The 24,800-nt window shown below is 38.0% G+C and overlaps 1 protein-coding gene across 10 annotated transcripts in view; it reads left to right on the top strand.

Moving 5' to 3' along the window:
* The window catches only part of LOC150104358 (intermembrane lipid transfer protein VPS13A-like), a 2,072,875-nt gene that overhangs the window by 1,313,460 nt on the left and 734,615 nt on the right, over positions 1–24,800 (top strand). For all 10 annotated transcript variants that reach the window (XM_090396324.1, XM_090396319.1, XM_090396320.1 and 7 more), the window contains one exon: positions 1,854–1,987. In XM_090396324.1, the coding sequence (XP_090252450.1) occupies positions 1,854–1,987 (134 nt within the window). The remainder of the gene's footprint in view (positions 1–1,853; positions 1,988–24,800) is intronic.

Raw genomic sequence — 24,800 nt, 5'->3', positions numbered from 1 at the left:
ATACCATTGCTTTCACGATTCTGATTTTTGTTGCGAGGCTAATATCTTTAAAGATCTTGCTTAAATTTGTCATTGCTTTCTTTCCAAGTAATAATCTTCTTAACTTCTTCAGTACAATAAACATCTTTATCCATTCGGGATCCTAGGAGCACAAAATTGTTAATTGCTTCCATTTTCTTCCCCTGTCTACTTCAAAATCATTAAGTTCACACTTTGCCATAACTTTTGTCTTTTTGAGGTTAAGTTTAAGACCATATTTAGCACTTTCTTCTTTAACTTTCATAATAAGTTCCTCCAAATCTTCTTTGCATTCTGCTAGCAAGGTGGTATCATCTGCATACCTCAAATTATTAATATTTCTTCCACCAATTTTAATTCCAACTGAAGACTCCTCCAGCCCTGTCATTCTTAAAATGTACTTGCTGTACTAGTTAAACAGGTATGGAGATAAAATACATCCTTGTCGCACCCCTTTGTCATTGCTTTCTTTCCAAGTAATAATCTTCTTCTAACTTCTTCAGTACAATAACCATCTTTATCCATTCGGGATCCTAGGAGCACAAAATTGTTAACTGCTTCTCCCCCCCGTCAACTTCAAAATCCTCAGTTTCTCCAAGATCTGTTCAGACAGTAGCTTCTTGTTCATAATAAAGATTTCTCAAAATGATAATGAAATGCTGTGGTACTCACTCCCATTGTTCTTAACACATTCCACAGTTTCACATGATCTACAGAGTCAAAAGCCTTTGTATAGTCAAGGAAATAAAGGTAAACATTATTTTGATATTCCTGTGCTCTTTCTATTATCTCTTTATATAACCTAGTTGGCAATTTAATCTCTTGTTCCTCTGCTTTTTCGAAATCCTGCCTATTCATCTGGTATTTCTCTCTTCATGAATGGTTCCGGTCTTTTCTCAACGATCATAAGTAAGACTTTACTTCCATGAGAAATCAGTGTATTCCACTGTATATGCACTCCCTTATCCAATGCATTTGTTATAGTACATAAGCAAGTTGGTAAAACATCATTTTTTTTAAACAAACCATTGCTGATAATCACAGAGATTGCTGCTGTTACCAACCTATTTATATAACCTAGTTGTCAATAACCTTTCAAATACCTTAACCACAAATCCACATATACAGATTAGCTATAATTTGTATCCACAGTTATAGTGGATGCAAATTATAGCTATACCTTATTACTGCCTTTAACCAGCAGAACAAATTTACCTTCTTTTCTCTCTCTTGTAACCTGTGCTGTCGTATGACTCTTAATAAACAGGCTTGTCATGGTACTGCAAACTCCCTGGAACATTCTCGTAAAACGCATGGTGATATATTGTCAAATCCTATCACCTTAGTGAAATGAAGTTTATATATTTTCTAATATACTTCCTGCTGACTCACAATTAAACCATCCTCTCCTGTGTATTCCACACCTGAGTTTTTCATGATTTCACTCTGATGAGAATGAAACACCGTTAAAAATTGTTCACTGAATACCTCAACGATTTTCTGCAACAGTTACCATTCTAACATATTCATCCATTAACATCACCTAACAATTATCTTTCTTCTTTCTACTTGCCACATATCTGAAAAACTCTCTAGAGTTTTTCTTGGCCTGATTAATAATTTCTGTTCATACAATCTATATGATATTATACAGGTGCTAAAAAAATATGCTTCCCAAAGCAATTTTTTAAATAATTGTTTTTATTTTTGAAGTTATATATTTATAATATAACTGTTTATAATATTCCCAAAATCAAAATATATTAGCTCTCTGTCTTGCGTCTTTCTGTATATGTTTCTTACTTTTTCATTATAAATGCTTCTTTCCAATTTAGAAGATACTGTGGATTCTGTTTTGGAAGATCTTCCAACATCACAGTGGGCAACCTATGTAATTTTTGATTCCAGAGATCATTTTAATGTGACTGTCACACCAACTGTTATCCGTTTAATTCAGGACATTCTGAAAGTAAGTTTTATAAACTGAAATTTGTTCAAATTTTGACTTTGTTCTTAAATTGGAAATATTTAATTAATCTTTTTAAGCATAATATTTTTAATAATGTTGAAAGTTTATTTTTCACTTGGTTAGACTATAATAAGTTTAGTTTAATCCTTTATCCAAGTGTGAGCAAACAAAATTTGTACCTGAAAGTATCTTCAGGACTGGGGTAAGGTAGTGCAAAACACCAGGCAACTCGTTGCAAAGGTGGAGAAAGATCGCATCACTTCTATCTCAGTATCTCCCATAATGCAAAGCACATCTCCTTGCGGATATGTGTAATGCTATACATTAAGGCAAGGGCCACTACCCATACCGGTTTCGGCCTTTATTGAGGTCTCGTTAGTGGGAGCCAGGCCCAGTAGTGGTGACACCAAGGCAGAAGCAATGAGAGGAACTACCTCTCACTACTTTACCCTTGCACTACCTTACCCCAGTCCTGAAGATACTTTCAGGCACAAACTTTGTTTGCTCACACTTGGATAAAGGATTAAACTAAACTTATTATTTTTTAATAATGTATTTTCTTTGTTGTATTTTGGAGTGGCGCTAGTGTCCTTGGTGAATGTGGTGGTCGTGTTTAGGTAGTCTAGAAAATGTGTTTTTAAATTTAAATATAGTGTGGCTTTATGTCTCAAATTGTGCTGCAGTTGTGCATCGGTTAGATACAAGTGTCCTTCAGTGGTGTTATTGTTTGGAACTGTGTTGTATATATTGTGTTTTCACTGCCGTTTGTTTCACTATTTCAACGTGTAAAGATGGCGTCCAACAAGAAACGTACGTCAGCGGCACGCAGGACTTCTACACGAAAGGCTGGCTCAGCATTAGATTTTTCGCAATGGAAGTGTTGCGGAAACTGCTACATGTATGCACCGAAGAATGTGAAGGATCTGTGGTCGGGCTGGCTAAATGAGAAGAACAAAAATGTCGACATATGTGAGAAGTGTCAGGATAAGCTGGAGCGTTTAGGAATGGAAGCTGACATTGGGACCGTAGCGGAAGAACTTCGGCACAAGTTCATGAAAATGAAAAATTACCTTCATCTTCTTCATGAGGAATTGGAAGTGCTCGGTAAGGAGATACTGGAAGTTAAAGCTGAGTTTAATGTGTTAAACAGAGAAATTAGGACTATAGAGATTACTTTAGCTGAAGTAACTAGAACAGGATTACATATGGGTGAGTCTTTGGTGAATGATGCAGTAATAAATAGTATGAGAGTGATTGAGAGTCAACAAAATAAAACCACAAGTGGCCTAGAAGAAATGAGATGTCATGACAGTGGGGGGGGGGGGATAATTAACAGAGCTTTGAGTAATGAAGCTGGGAGAGTCATGCTGAATAGCGTAGAAAATGAGTCCATGAGTGATGCTTGTGTGGACTTGAATGACATTAAGAGTGGTAAGATATATGGTGATTCTATGATTAAGGGTATGGAGAGTGGTATGCATGAGAAGTGCTTGGCTGGTGGAATAGAAAGAGTGGCTTTAGCAATAAAGAGAGGGCATGAAGCAGACAAGATGATAGTTATGGTGGGTACGAATGACCTGAGTGGTAGTATAAATCGGGTAGGAAAAGATTTAAGAACATTGTTAGATATTGTGAAGAGGAAAAGTGTCAATGGGAGGATAGTGTGTGTGTGTGTGTGTGCTGCCTTGTTTTGACAATTAAGAATTAAGTAGATGAGCGATGATAATGAATGAGATGATTGCAAGAATGTGCAAAAAAAAGGTCTGGAATTTGTTGATATTTGGAGTGTTTTTGAAGGAAAAAGACAGTTGTATGCTAGAGATGGACTGCATCTTAACAAACATCATAAGCGATTGAAGAAGTTACTGTTTTCTGAACAAGTTGAAGTAATTGGGCAGGGAAACTAATATTGAAAAGGTTGCATGTAAGAGAGAGAAACATTAGCACTGATTGTATATTTATTGATCCTTATATGCAGAATAAATTGCAGAAGAGAGGGAATAAAAATCGGCATTGGACTACTGAAATTAGTGACTTATATATCAGTTCTAAAGCCGGTACAAGATCTAGTGGGAATCTGCAATTTCTGTATACCAATGCAAGAAGCATTCGAAATAAGAGAGAAGAATTTTTGGAATTAGTCAGTGCAATCTAACCAAACGTTGTAGGCATTAGTGAAACTTGGCTGTCAGCAGAAGATGTGGTCACTGGAATTGAATGTGATGGGTACAGTATTTTCAGGGAGGATAGAGAAGATAGAACAGGAGGAGGAGTACTGTTGATGACAGCAGATGTGTTGCAGCCAAAGAAAGTAGTATAACAAGAATGATCATTTGAGGCAGTCTGGTGCGAAATAGTGACCAATGCAACCAAATATACAGTTGGATGCTGCTGTAGGCCAGGGAGTACAGGGGGAGATATTGAATTCATGCATCAGCAAATTAGTGCAATGAGTGCAGGCTTAGTGATAATTATGGGGGATTTTAATTACGGTGATATCAATTGGAAGGAGGAAATATCACGTAGCAAAAAGGAAATGGAGTTCATACATCTTCTATGAGATAATTATTTGAAATAGAACATAACTGAAGGGACACGTGGTGTGAGAGTGTTGGAACTGGTTATTCGTTCGGAGGTTATATGCATAAGTAAGGTGTCCTAGTTACCTCCGGTTGGTGAAAGCGATCATGTGGTATTGACTTGGGAGGTTGCAAAATCTGTGGATTTTTCTGTTAAGAAGGGGTATATATGGAACTACAGGTTAGGCAATTATAACAAGCTTCGGAGTGAGCTTGCAGCCATCCCATGACAGAACATATTGCAGGGGAAAGATGCTAGCAGTGCATGGGATAAAATTAGTGGGAATCTGAGGAAAGCATTATCAGATTGTGTCCCCATGGTCAGGAAGTCAAACAAGGCAGGCGTTAGATGGATGAGCAGTAGTATCAAGCATGATCTGCAAAAAAGAAAATGTTATGGAGAATTTACAAGGAGAAAGGCGATCAGTACACCCATGAGCAGTACAAGGCTCAAGCTAGGAAGGTTACCAGCATAGTAAGGAAAGCTAAATCAGATTATGAGAAGACCTTAGCCAAAGAGATCAAGGGTAATCCCAAAGAGTTCTTCTGCTATGTAGCAAGTAAGAGGAAGAATGACTTTGGAAGGATAACTTTAGTGGGTGCTGATGGTATTGAGGTGACAAAATCAGATGTAATAGTCGAATTACTGAGTGATCACTTTTCAAAAGTCTAACACCCAAGTGAGGATATCTCTATACCTGTAGCAATAACTAATGTGAGAATTGAAGCTAAAGAATCAGAGGTATTTAATGTATTGCAAAATTTAAATGCAAATACTGCTGTAGGCTTAGATGGAATATCAGCTCGGGTGTTGCATGAATGTGCAAATGAATTGTCAACCCCTCTTACTTGGTTATTTAATTTAAGTTTGAATTCTGGTATGGTCCCTAGGGAGTGGAAGTTAGGCAAAGTGGTTCCTTTGCATAAGGGTGGCTCTAAAACTGCGGTAGTTAATTACAGACCAATCACCATCTCAGGAGTAGTGGTAAAAGTATTGGAAAAGTTGGTTAAAGACAAAATTCAAGAATGGATGGATCTGGATATGATACTCTGTAGAGGCCAACATGGTTTTGTTAAAGGTAGATACTGCCTTAGCAATATATTAACTTTTCATAATAGAATGACATCTGAGTTGGACAAAGGAACTGGCTACACAGTGGTACTTCTGGATTTTGCTAAGGCTTTTGACAGGATACCCCATGGAACACTGTTACGCAAATTGCAGCAGATGGGAATGGATACTGAATTGGTGATATGGATAGGAGAATGGCTCAGGGAGAGATACCATAAGGTGGTGTATAGAGGAGCCGAGTCCAGAATGAGGCAGGTGACCAGTGGTGGGCCTCAGGGCTCTGTGCTTGTGCCATTGTTGTTTAATTTGTATATAAATGATATAGGAAATGGCTTACAGGGAGTTATTCAGTTGTTTGCTGATGATGCAAAGTTGGGTAGCGCAATAAAAAATCAAGCTGATGTTGAAAGTTTGCAGGATGATTTAAATAAGCTGGTGGAATGGGCAAAAAATAATGGATGTCAGTTCAATGTGGAAAAGTGTAAATTTTTGCATTTTGGGATTATAAGATTACCAGCTGTGTACCACATTGATGGAACAGTACTCTAAGAGATTGATGAAGGGATGGACTTGAGGGGGAGTGGGTGGATAGGGAGATGAAGTTCAGAGGGAACATTGCTAAGGTGTCAAAGATTGCACATAGGATTACTTGGTTGTTGAGGAACACACTGACATCCAGAGATAAAGAGGTTATTATTCCCCTTTATAAAGCATAGATACTCCCACATTTGGATTACTGTGCTCAGGTCTGGTCACCTTGGATTCCTTGGAGATGAGGAGGCTGTGGAGAGGGTTCAGAGAAGAGTGACCAAGTTGGAGTGATGTAAAAAATGCTCCCTACATTGATAGATTGAGAGCTTGTGGATTGCGGAGAAGAGGGGATATGATAGAAAAATTTAAATTACTGAAAGGTTTTTATAGGATTGATGCAGGGGAAATGTTTCAGCTGTGTGATAGTGATGGAAGAACAAGAGGTCATCCCTGGAAATTAAAGAAGAGTGGGGTTAACAAGGGTGTCAGAACAAGGTTTTTTGCCTGGAGGGTGGTGAATGAGTGGAATTCATTGCCTGACCTAGTTGTGAGCTCTTCATCTGTAAATGAATTCAAGAAGAGCTATGTCAGATATTGTTTTGCTAGTTTGGGTCTCACGCGAGAGTCTACTGACTCCATGGAGATACCCGTAATAATAATAATAATAACATTTTTTAACAGTTAATCTAAATCTAAATTTCATAATGGTATCAAAAAATCTGTATATACTGTAATAAAATTGTTTGGTGTGACTATTTCATACAGCATGTATTTTTTTTTTCTTTTTTTTTTATGTCAGGCCCACATACGAGAGGTTTGCTGGTCAACCTATAGTACATTAGTACCGTACATGGGTGGTGGTGGGTTGGAAAAGGAAAAACTTGTTTATATTTGATTTAAAAGCCTGTATTCCTTGGGAAATATGTCAGGGGGAAGAATGTTCCACAGCATCGCAGTAGCAGTGATGAAGACGGAGGAAAATAAACTTGTTCTGTGGGTTTCAAGGTGTACTGTAAAAGGATGTTGGGCGGCTGGTGTACGTGTTGCAATGGGCTTAGTACAGAGTGAGGGAATTATTGATGCTGTTTCAGATGAACATTTCCTGGAAATATTTATAATATACTAATTGCAGAGACCAAGCGTCTATGTGAAAGTGAGGAGAGCAAGTTGGTGAGAGAGATCGGTCATTTATCAGTCTAATTGCTCTCCTCTATATTGAGTCAAGCATTTTGAGGGAGCTTTTAGGAGCCCCACTCCAAATACGAGAGCAGTATACGATAGCTGGGCAGATTTGTGATTTGTATAATGTTAACAGCTGTTTAGAGGTGAAGTAGCGTCTTGAGCGAAAGAAGAACCCTAGTTTTTTGGAAGCTGAGGATGCAATGGTTGCGATGTGTTTATGCCAGGAGAGGCTTGATGTCAGGGTAATTCCAAGAAGAGAAATTATTATTATTATTCCTGACACCTCCAAGGAGTTTGAAGACTCATCGTGGGAGAACACTTACAACTGTCTAAATTGATACAACTTTCTCAACCACTACACCGAACATCTACTACAAATGTTGAAAATTTGTTTGAAAAAAGTTGAAAATACTGGGTTAGAAGTGCCTGGTAGCTTGCTCCACCTTTGCCACGAGTTGCCTTGGTGTTGCACTACTTACTGGATAAGATAGTACAACACTATATTTAGTCCTGAAGATATTTTCAGGCGCAAACTTTGTTTGCTCTCACTGGGATAAAGGATTAAACTAAATCTATTATTATCTACTACAAATCATCTTCATCAATGCCATCTACCGCCCACCTCCACGACCACTACAACTAGTATTCTATGTCTGTAAATTGCGTGTGTTCTGAAGGGCCGATTTGTCTGTATGTGGGATGAAAAATCCCTGTTTCCGGGAGAAAAACCCTGCTAATCTCATCTTGTCTGGGAATTTGAGTGTTATCAAAAAGAATGCTGGGGAAAATGGTTCTTTTTTTGTGAAAAATAAGACAGAACTAGGTTTTACCAGCGTTGAAGTTGCAGAGGTTATCTGAGCCCCATTGGATGGCTTGGAGGTTTAAATTAAAGGCAGTAGTGGTTGATGTTGTGTAGGTTGAAGTGAGTTGTGTAGAGTAGTGTTATGTCGTCAATCCCTCGTAAATTTATATTCTAAGTTACTATTATTTATCACTTTAGGATATCAGCTATTCCGTTGCCGAAAATTTTATAATTGTTTTAAAACGACTGTGCCAGCCGGCAATTGAATTCTGATACACAATTAGACACTCTAAAATAACAAAGGGATCACATGATTTGCAGTCGTGGCTCCCCTCTTTCTTTCTTATGAAAATGTATTCCCCCTTTTCTTATACAGGTCTGAAGGTTTAATAAGTGGTAATTCAAATCTCAGAAAACAACACACTCATGAACTTTGGGTTAAAGAAATACATTTATTTTAAACACTTGGATATATACACTTTAAGTAGTAACTTCAGTACTAAAGAGTCTGAACCCCCCCCCCCCTTTAGTTTAAGATATCCAAAATTTCTACTCCTAATTTTAATCTAACAATCCCACACCCTTTTTGTATTATTATATTCAGACTCGATTATTCCACACAGAGTTACTCAGTGCTCACATATAAAAAAAAAAAAACACATGCACATAGTTATATACAATCCTTGTGTAGAGCATATCAGACGCAATCCGTTTTGTATTTTAACATGGGATAATATTCTTATTTGTGCTCAAGCTTTATCCTCCTCAACTTAGTTAATATTCAAGCTAATATTTAACATAATATCATAAAGTTTCTTCCTAATAAACAGTTCAAAGATTTGGTTCCTTCCTCAGCATAAGCTTAGAGTGGCACCAGCTTATTTGACATAGACAGACTAGTCTAAAATCAGTCCTTTAGGCATCATATGAAAGTTGAATGTGTGGAGCTCCTAAATTCCTTGGTTCCTATTCCTTTCTTGGTTACTATTCTAAAATGTGTATGAAGACTTGTACATTACCATCCTTGTGTGTTTTCACGGAGTTGCTGGGGCTTCCTTGCGATTACACTTCATGTTTTCTCACCACGTTTTCTCATGGCATCAGCGACTTACTTCTATTATCTTCTAAAGGTTGCCCTCTCGCTGACTACACGTTGGCATAACTAACCAACGGCTCTTTACTGGAATTCCGACCTCATTTCTTTGGTGACTATACTCGACCCGGCACAACAGCAACCGGGAAATTGTTGCTGGGCACCGGCAGCAAGCTTCCACAGCTATCCAGTACTTGGATGGGAACGCAGGAACAGAAAACAAGAGAGAGATTTGAATCTCGCAGCGGACCTTATATTGCAAAATGAGAGTGCCCTCTCTTGATGACTACGTCATGCCTATAGCTGCGGCCGATTCGTCACCGCAACTCCGAACTGTTTTGACATGGTTCTAATACATAGATCATCTTATATACATCTAATAATAACATTTCAGTACTGAGACATAACTTTCCCTTGTTAATTTTTACACAGACATTATCAACTTTAAATATAGATTTCTCAAAATTACTTAATATCTACAACCTCAGATGGTTAGACATACTTCTGAGTGAACATATGTACACTATCCTTTTAGCTCTTCTTCTGGAGGCATAAGTATGTCCTTATCCTTAGATCTAATCGTTACCGTGTGTTGGGTCGCAAACAGGATGACTCACCAATAGTGAATCAGCACTTTTTCCGACAAAACAGTAGGGTTTGCCAAATGAAAGGAAGGAAGTGTATGCATTTTTTTTAATAATGTTAATGAGTTAATATGATTTGAATGAAGTTTCACTGGGGAAGGAAAACTTGTTTTTGATTAAAAAATAAGGATGGGATTTGTTGTCTAAAAAAAATTATTGTAACAAATTGAAATCAGCACAAAAAACTCATTGAATAGATCATTTTGAAGTCACATGTAAGATTGAATATCAGGAGGTTGTTAAGAAAGATAACATAATAGTGTGATAGGAAAGGTAGTCAGTGTGTTTCCCAAGTATGACAGTGATAAACCGAGGCAGAGACTGAAGATTGTGGATGATATGTTAGGTGAAATGTGTTAGGAGTAAGGAGTGTGGTTTGTTAATGTGTGGAATGAGTTTGGTCCTGTTTTAATAATCTATTTACTTATTATAATAACATGACAACTTCCTTGGACAAAGAAGATGAATGCACGGTAGTATACTTACATTTTTCAAAGGCTTTGGATAAATTACTGAATGATAAGTTGATAGACAAATTAGAGTAGGTGGATTTGTATATTAAACTAGTGCACTGGATCGGAGGTTGGCTATATGATGAGCATCAGCAAGTTGTGTACAGGGGAGCTGTGTGTATCCCAGAAGAGAAAAGTCACTAGAGGTGTGCCTCAGGGTTTCTGTTTTAGGGTTTTGTTTTTTGCTGTCTCTGTATGTATTTTGTTTTTCTTTTGGTTAAGAAACGTGGTAACCAAAAGAAATACAAAATACAGGGAAAACAGAAATAGCAGCCCACATTCTGGAACAGAAGCATACCCCACAAATCGACAAAGCTGTGATAGTAGTCATACAGGAAAACGAAACACTGCTTAGAATATCAGAAACAATAGCCATAAAATGAGACAAAAACTCAGGGAGGTGATAGAACTCAAGTTGTTGGAGAAGCTTGTGAAAACTAGGATCCAGAATTGGGTTGACAACAGTAGTATTATCTTTCATGGACAGCATGGATTTGCTAAAGGGAGGTCATGCTTTAGTAATCTACTTACTTATTACAATAAGGTGACAACTTCCTTGGACAGAGGAGAGGGATACACAGTAATATACTTAGATTTCGCAAAGGCTTTTGATAGATTACTGCATGATAAATTGATAGTTAAAATAGAGCAGATTGAGTTGGATATTAGATTAGTGCATTGGATCAGAGAGTGACTATCTGATAGCTATCAGCAAGTTGTATATCGGGGAGAAATATCCCAGAAAAGGAAAGTCGCTAGTCGTGTACATCAGGGGTCTGTTTTAGGGCTACTACTGTTTAACTTGTATATTAATGATATTGGTGAAGATCTGGATGGAGATATTCAGTTGTTTGCAGATGAGGCAAAGTTGAGACAAACCGTGAAGGGTTTGTCAATAAATTGAGTGATTGGGCATAGGAATGGGATGTGAGTTCAGTGTTGCAAAATGTAAGGTTTTGAAATTTGGGAAACAAAGATGGGATGCAGAATTTATTATTATTATTATTATTATTATTCAGGCCTCCAAGGAGTCAAAAGACTCATCGAGGGAGGTCCTTTCTAAGACATAAAGTCTGTCAAGACTCATCGAGGGGAAGTCCCCCACTGAGAAACACAAAGTTTATCATACCACTCCTTAAACCCACTGACCGTTCTCGCTCCCACCACTCCATCAGGCAATGCATTCCACGGCTCAACCACCCTCCACACAAAGAAACCACTCCTTACCCTCTTGCTCACAGTTTCCTTTCGTAACTTCCAGGGATGGCCTCTTGTCATCACTCCTTCCCGCTGATCAACCAAGCGAAAGAACTCCCCAGTGTCAACCCTGTAACCACCTCTCAACAGTTTAAAAGTCTCAATCATATCGCCTCTCCTTCTTCTATCCACCAAACTCTGCAGTCCACATTCTCTCAGCCGATCCTCATAACTATCCTTGTACAGTCCTGAAACCATCTTTGTCATCCGTCTTTGTATCCTTTCCACAGTTAATTTATCCCCTTCAAATCCTGGGGACCAAATCTGAGAACAATAGTCCAAGTGTGGTCTGATCAGAGACTTATACAACGGTGAGAATATGCTTGGTGAGAATTTATTGTTGAAAGTGGAGGAAATAAGAGATCTTGGGGTGATAGTGGATAAGGATCTGAAATTTAGGGGACACATTGCCAAACTTGTGAAGGCAACACAAAGATGTGTTATCTTCACAATTTTGTGAATTAGGTAGGTTCTTGTTCCATTGTATAAGACTTTGATTAGGCCACACATGGACTACTGTGCCCAGATTTAGTCACCTGGTTTTCACAAGGATGAAGAGATGTTGGAAAGGGTCCAGAGGCAACTGACTAAGGTAGTTTCTGACCTCTGAAATGTCGAATATGAGGAAAGATTGAGAAGATGCAATTTACAGAGTCTGGTGGATAGGAAGAAGAGCGGAGGTATGATAGAGACCTACGAGTCAGTTAGGGGTTGTTATAGCATTAATGTTTGAGAGGTTTGAGAGGAAAACAGTGGGAGATCAGAGGAGAACCAGAGGTCATCTCTGGAAACTCTATATAGAGGGTGTGAGCAGGGGAGTGAGAAGCAAGTTTTTTGCATGCAGAGTTGTGAATGATTGGAATTCCTTGCCTGAGAGTGTGTTGTGTGCAGAGAATTTGAGTATGTTTAAACCGTGGTGTGATGAGCTGTGTGTATGATAAAAGGACCTCTTCGATGAGTCTTTGACTCCATGGGGTCTTGGGTAATAATAATAATAATAACTCAATAAACGTTCAATGCCCCTATGTAATCTCCAAGCGTTGGAAACTCGACAACATAAAAATTAGTTCACGACTCTGACAAATAGAAAACAACACAGATACGCATAAGACAAAAATGCCAAGCTGACATGACATAGCCTCCGCTTTTCCCATGAGCTCCAGAGACAACACACAGTCGAAACAGCTCACACCCCATTACTCCCTCCCCTAATCTAGTTTTATCATATTCTATCCTTCTCCTGTTCTCCCCCCCCCCCAAAAAAAAAATTTGTCTTTCACTTCTTTCCAAAGAATTCAAATTTACGTATCCGTCTTATCTGCAATTGTCCCACATCTTTCTATCTCCACATTTTCACCCCCCCCCCCCTTTTCCATTCAGTCATACTTCAGCAGTAATATATAAATGTCTATTGCCAGATGTTGTTCAAAAAAAAAGACAACCAGGAACATCCTACAAAGGTACGTACAAAATGATTCCTTCCTTATATTCATATATCTCTGTCTTTAAAACTTCAATATTGTCCTAAAAATTGAGTGAAAAGCCAATGACATCATAAAAGGAGTACTCCTAAAGAAAAATAGGCAAAATAGCTATAAAAATTAATAAGTAAATATATTTTCAGGGAAAACAAGGTAAGAGGATAATGACAGAGAAATTGCAACAAATACTAAAAGTTTGGTCGAACAGTAGAGTCAGTGGAGATAATGTATTTCAGATTTTGTGTGAATCTCACCTATGGAAGGATGTATACCTTTGGTACATTATTATCATTAATGGCATGGGTGCACTAAGATTACATAATATTAGATTGTCAAAGGCCTTATTTTAGAGTGCAAAAATTTCTTTAGGCCTCCAGCAACCCAGGTGATAATCACAATCCAGGTGGAAAAAATTTCATAAGAAGTCATGTCCAAGCTAGGACTCAAATTGACAACCACACTATCTACTTGGCCAATTGGGAAACTTTTTGGCCAACAGGATAAAAAAGATAATTATTGTTATTGCTGTTGATGGCAGTTAGCTGAGTGGTTATGCGCTTCGCAACCATATGCCTGGGAAAGGAGTGTCCTGGGCTCGATCCCTTTGCTGACATGAGGAGCTCAGGATCTTTCTCAGACAGAGCCAAGTTAGCCAGTCTTGGGTGTAGACTGCAGGGGTTTTTCATCCCGCAAGCAGGCAAACTGGCTGCTTGCAGGATGAAATTATAAGTAATTATAATTTCAAACATGAAATTATAAGTAGAACCATTGAGTTCTCAGTGCTTCTACTGATACCGGGAGACATAAGGCTAACCACCTCATCCTTATGTATGGATAAATGAATAGAAAACCCTCGACAAAACCCAAGGGAAAAGAGGAGAAAATGGAAGAAGAAGTTGTTCTTGACCAAGGGATGCAGAGGAAGCGTATATGATGTGTGTTAGGATTATTGCATTGAACATAGAGTAAGTAATTATTGTTGGGGACTTTAACACGTGTGACATGCATTGTAAAAAAAAATAAAAAGGATAGGACATTTGCAGTTTCTGAAGACAGTTGCATAAAACAACATGTGATTAATGGTCCCAGGGTTAGAGACTGCTAGATATGTTAACATATCTAGCAGTCTCAAAGATTTTTCCAAAGCATACCTGTAATCAGAAGGATAAATAACTTGGAAGTTAAAGGATGAATTATGTCATTAACCAGGAGCTGAACAAATACAGAATAGCTGTGGAGAGAATATGAAGAGAAATTTGATCATGAGGCTTATGAATAGTAAAAAGCATGGGGAAAATCAGATTGTTTGGAAATCGACTTAGCAGACCTAGCAAGTTCTTTCACTATGCAGTGTATAAAAATAAGAGTAATTCTGGAAGACTAACTTTAATGGATGCAGATCGTCAGAAGATGAGAAAACACAGAAGAAATAGTTGAATTAATGATTGAAAATTTTGCAAGGGTGTATCATTCTGATCAAAGTAATGCAGTGATTGATATAACAGAAAACGTTTTTAGAATAGAAGGGGCAGAAAATTGTAGGCACTCTTAATATTTCAGGAATCTCAGTTCAATATGTGTGAAAGTTATTTAAGGCTCAAATTTGAAAATAGCACGTCAAATGCAAAGCATTTACTTATTTGTGCTGAATAACATGGCTCTGTGCAAGTAAGGTCTTTCCTGAATACTTTACTCACTTTCTATAATAAAGTGCAGAGTGATAGATAAGTTGGACAAAGGGATTGGCTTCATTCTGATGTTACTAGATTTTTCAAGGATTTCTAAAATCATCTTACAATCTTCTTAGTCTTACTATTTGTCTTACCAACATGAATCATGAACATAAATTCCCAATAAACCAAACCTAAATATTTGTATTCATTAACTTTTTTTAATATGACTATCCATTCAACTTATATCCATTTGGTATTCTTTCCATACAGAATCAGTTATGGATATGTGTTTAATTGCTTAGTGTTTTTTTTTTTTAAGTAAAATATACACCTATCTGTTATATACAACTATGATGGGAGACCTATATTAATGAATTTGTTAATATATTATTACATTCAAAAATCACTATATATGTGCATAAGGAAGATATATTAAATTTGTAGCATAAATACTGGCATAAGGACAACTACTGTGCAGCATGTACTTGAAGCAACATGTGGGACATGAGTATTCGATTTAATATTATCTCTGTATGAGATGATATTAAATCCACTACTCATGTCCCACATGTTGCTTCAAGTACTTCAAGTAATGGAAGGAAAGTGAGATTGTGCATTTCTGCACAATCTCACTTTCCTCACACAGGACAAAGAGATGGAAAGATGCAAGGCAGGCAGGTAAGTGGGCAAGGAGAGAGAGGTGGGGGGGGGGGGAATGTAGCTGTGAGAGGTGTGATGACAGAGATTCAGTGACTTGTAGATTGCAAAATAGAATTCTAGAGGAATACTTGCGTGGAAGAATGATAAAGGATGTGACTATAGCAATTAAGAATTAATTTTGATGAGATGATAATGATGGGAGGTACAAATGATATAAGAGGTAATTGGAAACAGATGGCAAGAGATCTCAGGTTAATGCTTGAGATTATACACCAGAAGAGTATTAGAGGGAAGACAGACACCAGAGAGTGGTATATGGTGGAGTGGAATCTAGGAGAATGTGGATAACTAGTAGTTCTGTACTAGGGGCACTACTGTTTAATTTTTATATTAATGACATAAGGAAAAGATTTAAGAGGAATATATTCAGTTGTTTGCTGATGATGAAACCCTGAGGAGGACAATGGTTGATAAAGGTAATGTAGATATCCTGCAGAATGATTTAAATATATTGGCATTGTTGTCAAAGGATAATGGTTGTCAATTTAATGTTGAAAATTGTAAGGTTATACACTTCAAGTTAAAAAGGTTACATATGGTGAATCACATCGATGATACTGAATTTTGAGAAATTCATGAAGATAGGGATTTGGAGATAATGGTGGACAGACAGTCGAAGTTCAGAGGGCATAATGCAAAAGTTTAAAATAGTTCAAAAAATCACTTGGATGTTGAAAGAAAACACTAATAAAGATAGGGAGGTTATCATCCCACTTTATAAAGCTATGATTTTGGCTGCATCTTGACTACTGTGCACATGTTTTGGACACCTGTGTTTCTTGGGGATCAGAAGATGGTCGAGAAGATTAAGAGATGAGTGACCAATCTGGGGACAGATCTGTGGAATGCTCTATACGATAGGTTAAAAGGGTGTGGTTGCAAAGGAGGGCACATGATAGAAACTCATAAGTTATAAGTTATTGAGAAGTTAGTTGGAAAAGCGATCAATGTAGCTTGGGGGATTTTCAAAAACTGTTTAGTAGATGCAGTGTCTAAATGTATTCCAAGGGTGAAAAGGTTAAATAAGGTGGGTGTGAGATGGATGAATAAAGAGATTAAGCATGCGATACAGAGAAAAAGGGCATTGTGGAGGCAGCATAAGAGAAGTGGAAATAACCAATTTCATGAGGTCTACAAAGACCAAACAAGGAGGGTGACTTGGTTGGTGAGGGTAGCTAAAGAGAGGTATGAACAGCAGTTGGCAAATGAATCCAAAAAGAATCCTAAGAAGTTCTTTCGATATGTAGCCAGCAAAAGAAAGAAAGAATTATGGAAGGATGACATTAATTGGAGAAAATGGTATAAAGACAGCTGATGCAGAATGTGTAGTGGAGATACTTAATGAGCAGTTCATAAAGATCTTTCAATCTTGTGAATGTGACTTCATGGAGGGATTGAGAACAGTTGATGAGGGGGAGGAGAGACTGACTGTAAGTGAGCAAGAGGTGTATGGGGAGTTGAGTAAACTAGATGTTAATAAGGCTGTGGGACTTGATAATATATCACCACGTATTCTGAAGGAATGTGCCAGGGAGTTGACATCTGCCTTGACATATTTTTTTAATATGAGTCTTGCACTCGGTCAAGTTCCTAAGGAGTGGAAGGAGGACAAGATTGTGCCACTTCATAAAGGAGGTGATCGATCTCAAGCATCAAACTATAGGCTTATCTGTGTGTCAGGTGTTGTGGTTAAGTTGTTGGAGAAGCTTGTGAGAACTAGGATCCAGAGTTGGGTTGATAACAATGGTATTATCTTTGATGGACAGCATGGATTTGCTAAAGGGAGGTCGGGTTTTAGTAATCTACTTACTTATTACAATAAAGTGACTGCTTCCTTGGACAGAGGAAAAGGATACACAGTAATATACTTGGATTTCGCAAAGACTTTTGATAGAGTACCTCACGATAAGTTGACAGTCAAACTAGAGCAGATAGGGTTGGATATTAGATTGGTGCATTGGATTGGAGACTGGCTATCTGATAGGTATCAACAAGTTGTGTATCGGGGAACAATACCCAGGAAAAGGAAAGTCACTAGTGGAGTGCCTCAGGGGTCTGTTTTAGGGGTCCATTGCTGTTTAACTTGTATGTTAATGATATAGGTGAAGATTTGGATGGAGATATTCAGTTGTTTGCAGATGATGCAAAGTTGGGACAAACCATGAAGTGTAGAAGATGTTGTGACCTTACAGGAAGACTTGAATAGATTGAGTGATTGGGCACGGAAATGGGGATGTGAGTTCCATGTTGCAAAATGTAAGGTTTTAAAATTTGGAAAACAAGGATGGGATGCAGAATTGATGCTTGGTGAGAATATATTGTTGGAGGTAGAGGAAATAAGAGATCTGGGGGTGATAGTGGATAAGGATCTAAAATTTAGGGGACACATTGCCAAAATTGTGAAGACAACACAAAGGCTTCTGGGAATGATGCAGGGAAGACTAACGTGTAGAAGTAGGGGGATTCTTGTTCCATTGTATAAGGTTTTGATTAGGCCACACATGGACTATTGCACCCAGATTTTGTCACCAGGTTTTCAGAAGGATGAAGAGATGTTGGAAAGGGTCCAAAGGAGACTGACTAAGGTAATTTCTGCCCTCTGGAATGTCGAATATGAGGAAAGATTGAGAAGATGTAATTTGCAGAGTCTGGTGGACAGGAGGATGAGGGGAGATATGATAGAGACTTACAAGTTGGTAAGGGGTTGTTATAGGATCAATGCTGGTGAAATTTTACAGAGAATAGTGGGAGATCATGGGAGAACTAAAGGGCATCCCCTGGAAACTGTATAATGAGGGTGTGAGCAGGGGAGTGAGAGGTAGGTTTTTTCGTGCAGAGTTATGAATGATTGGAATGCCTTGCCTGAGAATCTGGAGTCAACAAAGAGTTTGAATGTGGTTAAAACACAGTACGATGAGGTGTGTGTGTGTGTGTGTGTGTGTGTGTGTGTGTGTGTGTGTGTGTGTGTGTGTGTGTGTGTGATAAAAGGACCTCCCAGATGAGTCTTTGACTCCATGAGATCTTGGGATGGTAATAATAACTATAATAATAATAATTAAAGATATTCTATAAGATTGATATGAAGGAAATTTTTCAATACATGAGGAATATAAATTAAAGATACCAAGAAATTATATTCTTGGTTTCATCCTTTATCCAAGTGTAAGTAAACAAAGTTTGTGCATGAAGTAACTTCACGTCTAGACTACTTGTCTATATAGGAGCTAATGATTTCACATCAATTGCCTTAGTATCCCAAAATGCAAATGCACATATCCTTAAGGACATGTATAATGCTATTACCCAGACCAGTTTTGTCCTTTATTGAGGTATGTTTAAGTGTGAGGATACCTCTCCAAAAACTCATGCAAACCCTCAGATCATCCAAACAATGAGTGACCAGTCATGAAGTTACTTCATGTGCAAACTTTGTTTGCTTACAATTGGATAAAGGATGAAACCAAGAATGTTATTTCTTGGCATCTTTCAGTTATAGTATAACCAAGTGAAAAAAATTTTCTGCATGAGGAATAGAGAGAGAGAACTAAGTGTCACCCCTGGAAGTTATGTAAGAGTGTAGTTATTCTGAGTATGCAGTTGAGACTATTTACTTGGAGACTGGTGATTGAGTGGAATGGATTGCCAGAATTTGGTTAAGTGCTCTGAGAGTGAATGAGTTTAAACAGAGGTATGATAGATATGTCTATCATACCCCTGTAATCATACAATAGATGTGTATAAAAACTATTGTGGATCTCCCACAATGAGTATTTTGACTCCATGGAGATACCCATATGATCAATGTAGTGAACGTGTTACCCAGACATGGTAATGCAGAGTTGAGAAATTCATCAATAATGAATGATATGATAGCAAGAATTTGTTAAAAGAGATGTTTGAATTATATGAATGCCATCAGTGCTTTTGAGAATAGTTGTGGGAATAGTCACTTGCAAGATGGAGGAACATTTGGAATGCAGAGTCAAATGGAGTGTGGAGGCAGTAATAATAAGTATAGACATATTGACAACGCATTGTATTTCTTTATAAAAATCCCAGGAGGATCAGGAATAAAGTAGATGAATAGATTGCATTGATAGCATCATTCTATCCTAAGATTATTGGATCATTGAAACATTGTTGACAGAAAATAATATTATTATTATTTCATGACACCTCCAGGGAGTCCAAAGACTCATTGAGGGAGGACACCTACTCTAAACTCTGTCAATCACTCCATTCCCAACTACAATGAACCGCAACTACACCAGCGCCATCTACTTCCACCCACCACCACTATTATTTTCACAGACAATCACAGACATCCATGCCCATGGTGGGATTCGAACCCACAGCCTTTGGCTGGAAAGCAGATGCGCTAACCACTCAGCCAACCAGGCTGGCTGAGTGGTTAGTGCATAACAATATACTGATAGCAACAGAAGTAATAGTGGTATAGAATATTTTAATACGAAGGGAAAACATTGGGCTGGAATATTACTTGTGACAAGTTATAAGTTGACCTCTCTGAGTGGAGAATTTTGAGGGAAATAACCCTAATGGTTTTGAGGATATATATATATATCATAAGATGGAGGTAGGCAGGATGGAATATTTAATGGGATGTTACTATAAGTCAGGGAACATAGTAGGTGAAGAGTGGGAGATGTTTATGTACTTCACCTTGGTAAGGGTAAAGTAATAATCAATATGGGAGATTTTAACTACAGCAGAATAAATTTGAAGAGGAAACAGCATGTAGTAGAAAGGGAATTGAATTACTGGATTCCATGTTAAATGGAAATAACAGACTAGTTTATATTTCCTCTGTAGGATGTTAACATTTTGAAGAAATTAGTGAGAGTGTATACAGTTGCGGACTTAGGAATATAATTATCTGTGTGGATCAGCATGAATTTGTTAAGGGGTGCCCTGGTTTCAGTAATCTGATTACTTTTTATAAAATAACAAGAACAGTTGATGAGGGAAAGGTCGGATGGCTGAGTGGTTAGTGTATCAGCTCTCCAGCCAAAAGTCTGCGGATTCAAATCCTGCCGTGGGCATGGGTGTTTGCTATTGTCTGTGAAAATACTAGTGGTGGTGGTGGTGGGCAGTAGATGGCATTAGTGTAGATGATGACAGCAGCTGTAGTTTGCTGAGTTGGTAAATGGAGAGTTCACCAACTCAGCAAATCCCTTAATGAGTCTGTAACCCTCCCTTAATGAGTCTTTGTACTTCTTGGAGGTATCACATCTATCTACCTATCTACCACTCCTTGTACTCAATAACCATTCTTGCTCTCACCACTCTATCAGGCATTGTATTCCATGGTTCAACCACCCTCCATTCAAAGAAACCACTCCACACCTTCTTGCTCACAGCTTCTTTTCGTAACTTTCAGGGATGGCTCCTTGTCATGGTTCCTTCACACTGTTCCACCAAGCAAAAGAACTCCCCAGTGCAACCCTGTAACTTTGTCTCAACAGTTTAAAAGTCTCATTCGTATCACCTCTCCTTTTTCTATCTACCAAACTCTTCAGTCCACATTCCCTCAGCCAATCCTCATAACTAACATTGTACAGTCCTGAAACCATCTTTGTTATCTGCCTCTGTACCCTTTCCACAGTTAATTTATTCCATTCAAATCCTGGGGACCAAATTTGAGAACAATAGTCTAAGTTTAGTCTGATCAGGGTCTTATACAAAGGAACGATAACTCTTTTATCTCTACAGGTCAGCATCCTTCTCAGTATTGCAGCAATCCTCTGGATTACCTTCACCACCACCTTTTTAATATGTTCTCTGAATACCAGTTTTCTATCCATCATCATCCCAGATCTCTTGTCTGCCTTACTTCCTCTAGTAGAGTACTGCAAGTCCTCATATTGAGTATGCAGCCTGCCCATAGATGGATCCCAAACTTCAAGACTTTACATTTTGCTGCATTAAATGGACACCATTCATTTGTCCATCTGTCTAGTTTATTCAAATCCTCTTGCAGGGCTGCCACATCTCTAATTATTACCAGTAACCCTTCCCAGTTTCACATCATCTGCAAACTGAATATTCCCAATCAATCCATTGACAATGTCATTGATATAAAGGTTAAACAGTACAGGTCCCAGTAATGAGCCTTGTGGGACCCCACTTGTAACCTTCTGCTTCCTTTATATTGCCCTACCATACACAACTCTCTGATACCTATCAGACGGCCAATCCTGAATCCAGTTGACTAAACTGACATCTAAACCCATGTGCTGCACCTTAAATATCAGCTTATCATGTGGAACCCTGTGAAATGCCTTTGCAAAAAAAAAAAAAAGGGGGAAAAAAGCAGTATATGCCTTTCCCCTCTACAACTGCTCTTGTCACTTAATTATAAAAGGCAATGATATTACTAAAGCAAGAGTCCCCCTTAACAAATTCATATTGACTCTCACAAATAACATGACTCTCATCTGCCCAAAGCTGTATATGGTCCCTCACTAATTTCTCTGAGATCTTAACAACTACTGATGAAACACACAGTTACACATGTCCAGTCTGCTACTGCCTTTATGCAATGGCACTATCTTACCTTCCTTGCATTTCTTGGGTACCTTTTCTTTCCCATAGCCAGACTTTCATTGAAATGCCAGGTCAAGCTGCACAAACATAGCATTCCACTTCAGCCAAGAGATGAAAATATAGACATCCCTAATTATCAGCCAAGAATTTAGTGTCAACACTCAAGGATTGGTAGCTCATTCCTCCTCACATATAAAGAACAATTAGCACTTCATAAACAAACTTAAAACCATAATGCTCATCAAAGATGATTAATTAGTCAGTTTTGATGTTTTTGCCTTATCAGTGCAATAAACTCAGCTGTCTTTTTTCCAGTACTTCTTACATTTGTGTACAAACTTAACAATCCCTGTGTGTTTGAGGCCATTCTACCAGCAGCAACATTCTCTATTCTGGCTGCTATACTACACTTCTCTCTCTCTTCAGTCAGACTAATTCCATCTTCCTGATCCTGAGTCTGATTTCCATTCTTACATGTGTCATCCTCACCTTTCAGCTTTCCATCACTAATTACTATGTGTTATAGCCTAATACATTACAGAACAGAAAATTAGTGTTGATGGACAAAAAATAATTTATTTACTGTAAGCTCACCAGAAATATCAATTAATGCACATAGAAAAATTAAAGTATAAAGCAAAAATAGTCTTCTTTTTCTTCTCTCTTCTTATTTCTATCATGAATTTTAGGCAAATTGGCCTGCTCCTGCCTCATGCTATTGCTTTTGTTGTCTTCTAGTTCTTTTTTTTCCCATTTATTTTATATCTGTATAGTTTTTAAGCAGTCTGCTATTGTCCAGTAGATTTATATGTTCTAATCATTTTTGTTTATATTTACTTATATAGTAGTTAGTTAATTCAGGGATAGTAAACCTTTTTCATTTGTTATTCTGTGCAATTTCATTTATGTTTTTTGAATCCAAATTTCATTCTTCTTTTTTATGATCCATTTTTGCACTTCCATATAATAAAGGTGGCTTTGACAGAATGTTATGTAGTCTAATTCTGCTGTGTTTCTGTACCTAAGGATGGCTTTCAACTGACAACGTTTTTTAGTATTGTATCTTAAAATCCTTAACACTCAACATTTACAACATATTCTGGTAATGCATTCCATTCACTCAGAAATCTCTATGTAAAAAAATCCACTCTTACTACCTTTTTCACCTCACTCTTACATAACTTCAAGGGATGGCCTTTGGTTCCTCCCCTCTCACCTTTTACTCTTTTTATAATCCCCTCTGAATTAATCCAATAAAATTATGGATGTGCAAGATGAACAGGGAAACAGGGAGGCTCATGGTGGACACGGGTACACAGCTTGAGAAAGGTTGATGATTCAAGAGCATGTGTAGACAGGAAAGGAATGGGATCACCTAGGATCAAGACAAAACAGTTGGAATAAAAGAGAGTTTAAAATGAATAAGCAGAAAGGGAAATGGTCCCAGTCGAGCATGACTGGGACCACATCGAGAGATCACATCGAATGAGTGTTATCAGTGGAACTAGCTGTAGATCCAGGAATGAGCTGTTGTGTTTATATACAAATGCTAGAAGTGTAATAAATGAGGCAGATGAAATGGTTGCACTAATTGAGGCTGTACATCCAAAAATTGTTGGAATAAGTAAGATGTGGTTAGATGAGGACGACATCCTGACAGGAATAGAGAGGGAAGGATATGATGTATTTCGTGGGGGATAGAAGGGGTAAAAAGGGAGGGGGAGTGCTATTGATGATAGAGAAAGAGTTATGTCCATACAATGTAGAGATGCAAGAGGGAAATAGCGCCAGTGGTTTTGAGGCAGTATGATGTGAGATAGAGGTGAATGGAATGAAATACTTGCTTGGAAGTTGTTATAAACCAGGAAATGTGAATGGTAGTGACTATGAAATATATAATCAAATCAGCCAACCAATAAGAAAAGAGTGATCATTATGAACTATTTTAATTATGGGAATATAGACTGAATGATGAGATAGCAACTGGAAGTAAAGAAAATGAGTTCCTTGAGTTTTTGAGGGATAACTATCTCAAACAGTATATAACAGAGGGCACACGAGGATTGAGGGTCTTGGATTTGATCATCTCATCAGAGGATGTAATTATAAATGAGATGTCAAATCATCCAACAATTGGTGAGAGTGACCATGAGGTGATTACCTGGCTGGTTGCCAGCAGTGTAAAGACCTCTGTAAGAAAAGGGTATATGTGGAACTACAAGGGGCGGGGGTGATTATGAAGAGCTCAGGAGACAGCTTGCAGGTGTAGCATGGAATGAGGAGTTATCTGGAAAAGAGATCAGTGCAGTTTGGAGGATTTTCAAAAACTATCTAGTAGATGCAATGTCTAAATGTATTCCAAGGGTGAGAAGGTTAAATAAGTTAGGCGTGAGATGGATGAATAAAGAGATTAAGCATGCGATACAGAGAAAAAGGACATTATGGAGGCAGCATAAAAGAAGTGGAAATAACCAATTCCATGAGGACTACAAAGACCAGGTAAGGTTGGTGACTTGGTTGGTGAGGATAGCTAAAGAGAGGTATGAACAGCAGTTAGCTAATGAAGCCAAAAAGAATCCTGAGGAGTTCTTTTGATATGTAGCCAGCAAAAGAAAGAATGATTATGGAAGGATGACATTGATTGGAGTAACTGATATAAAGACCGCTGTTGCAGAATGTGTGGTGGAGATACTTAATGAG

Source organism: Typopeltis vanoorti, chromosome 8 (assembly GCF_054136105.1).
Source record: "Typopeltis vanoorti isolate ZY-2024b chromosome 8, IOZ_Tvanoo_1.0, whole genome shotgun sequence".
Classification (NCBI taxonomy): Eukaryota; Metazoa; Arthropoda; class Arachnida; order Uropygi; family Thelyphonidae; genus Typopeltis; species Typopeltis vanoorti.
Note: the sequence above shows the minus strand (reverse complement) of the source record. Positions and strands in the feature narration are given on the sequence as shown.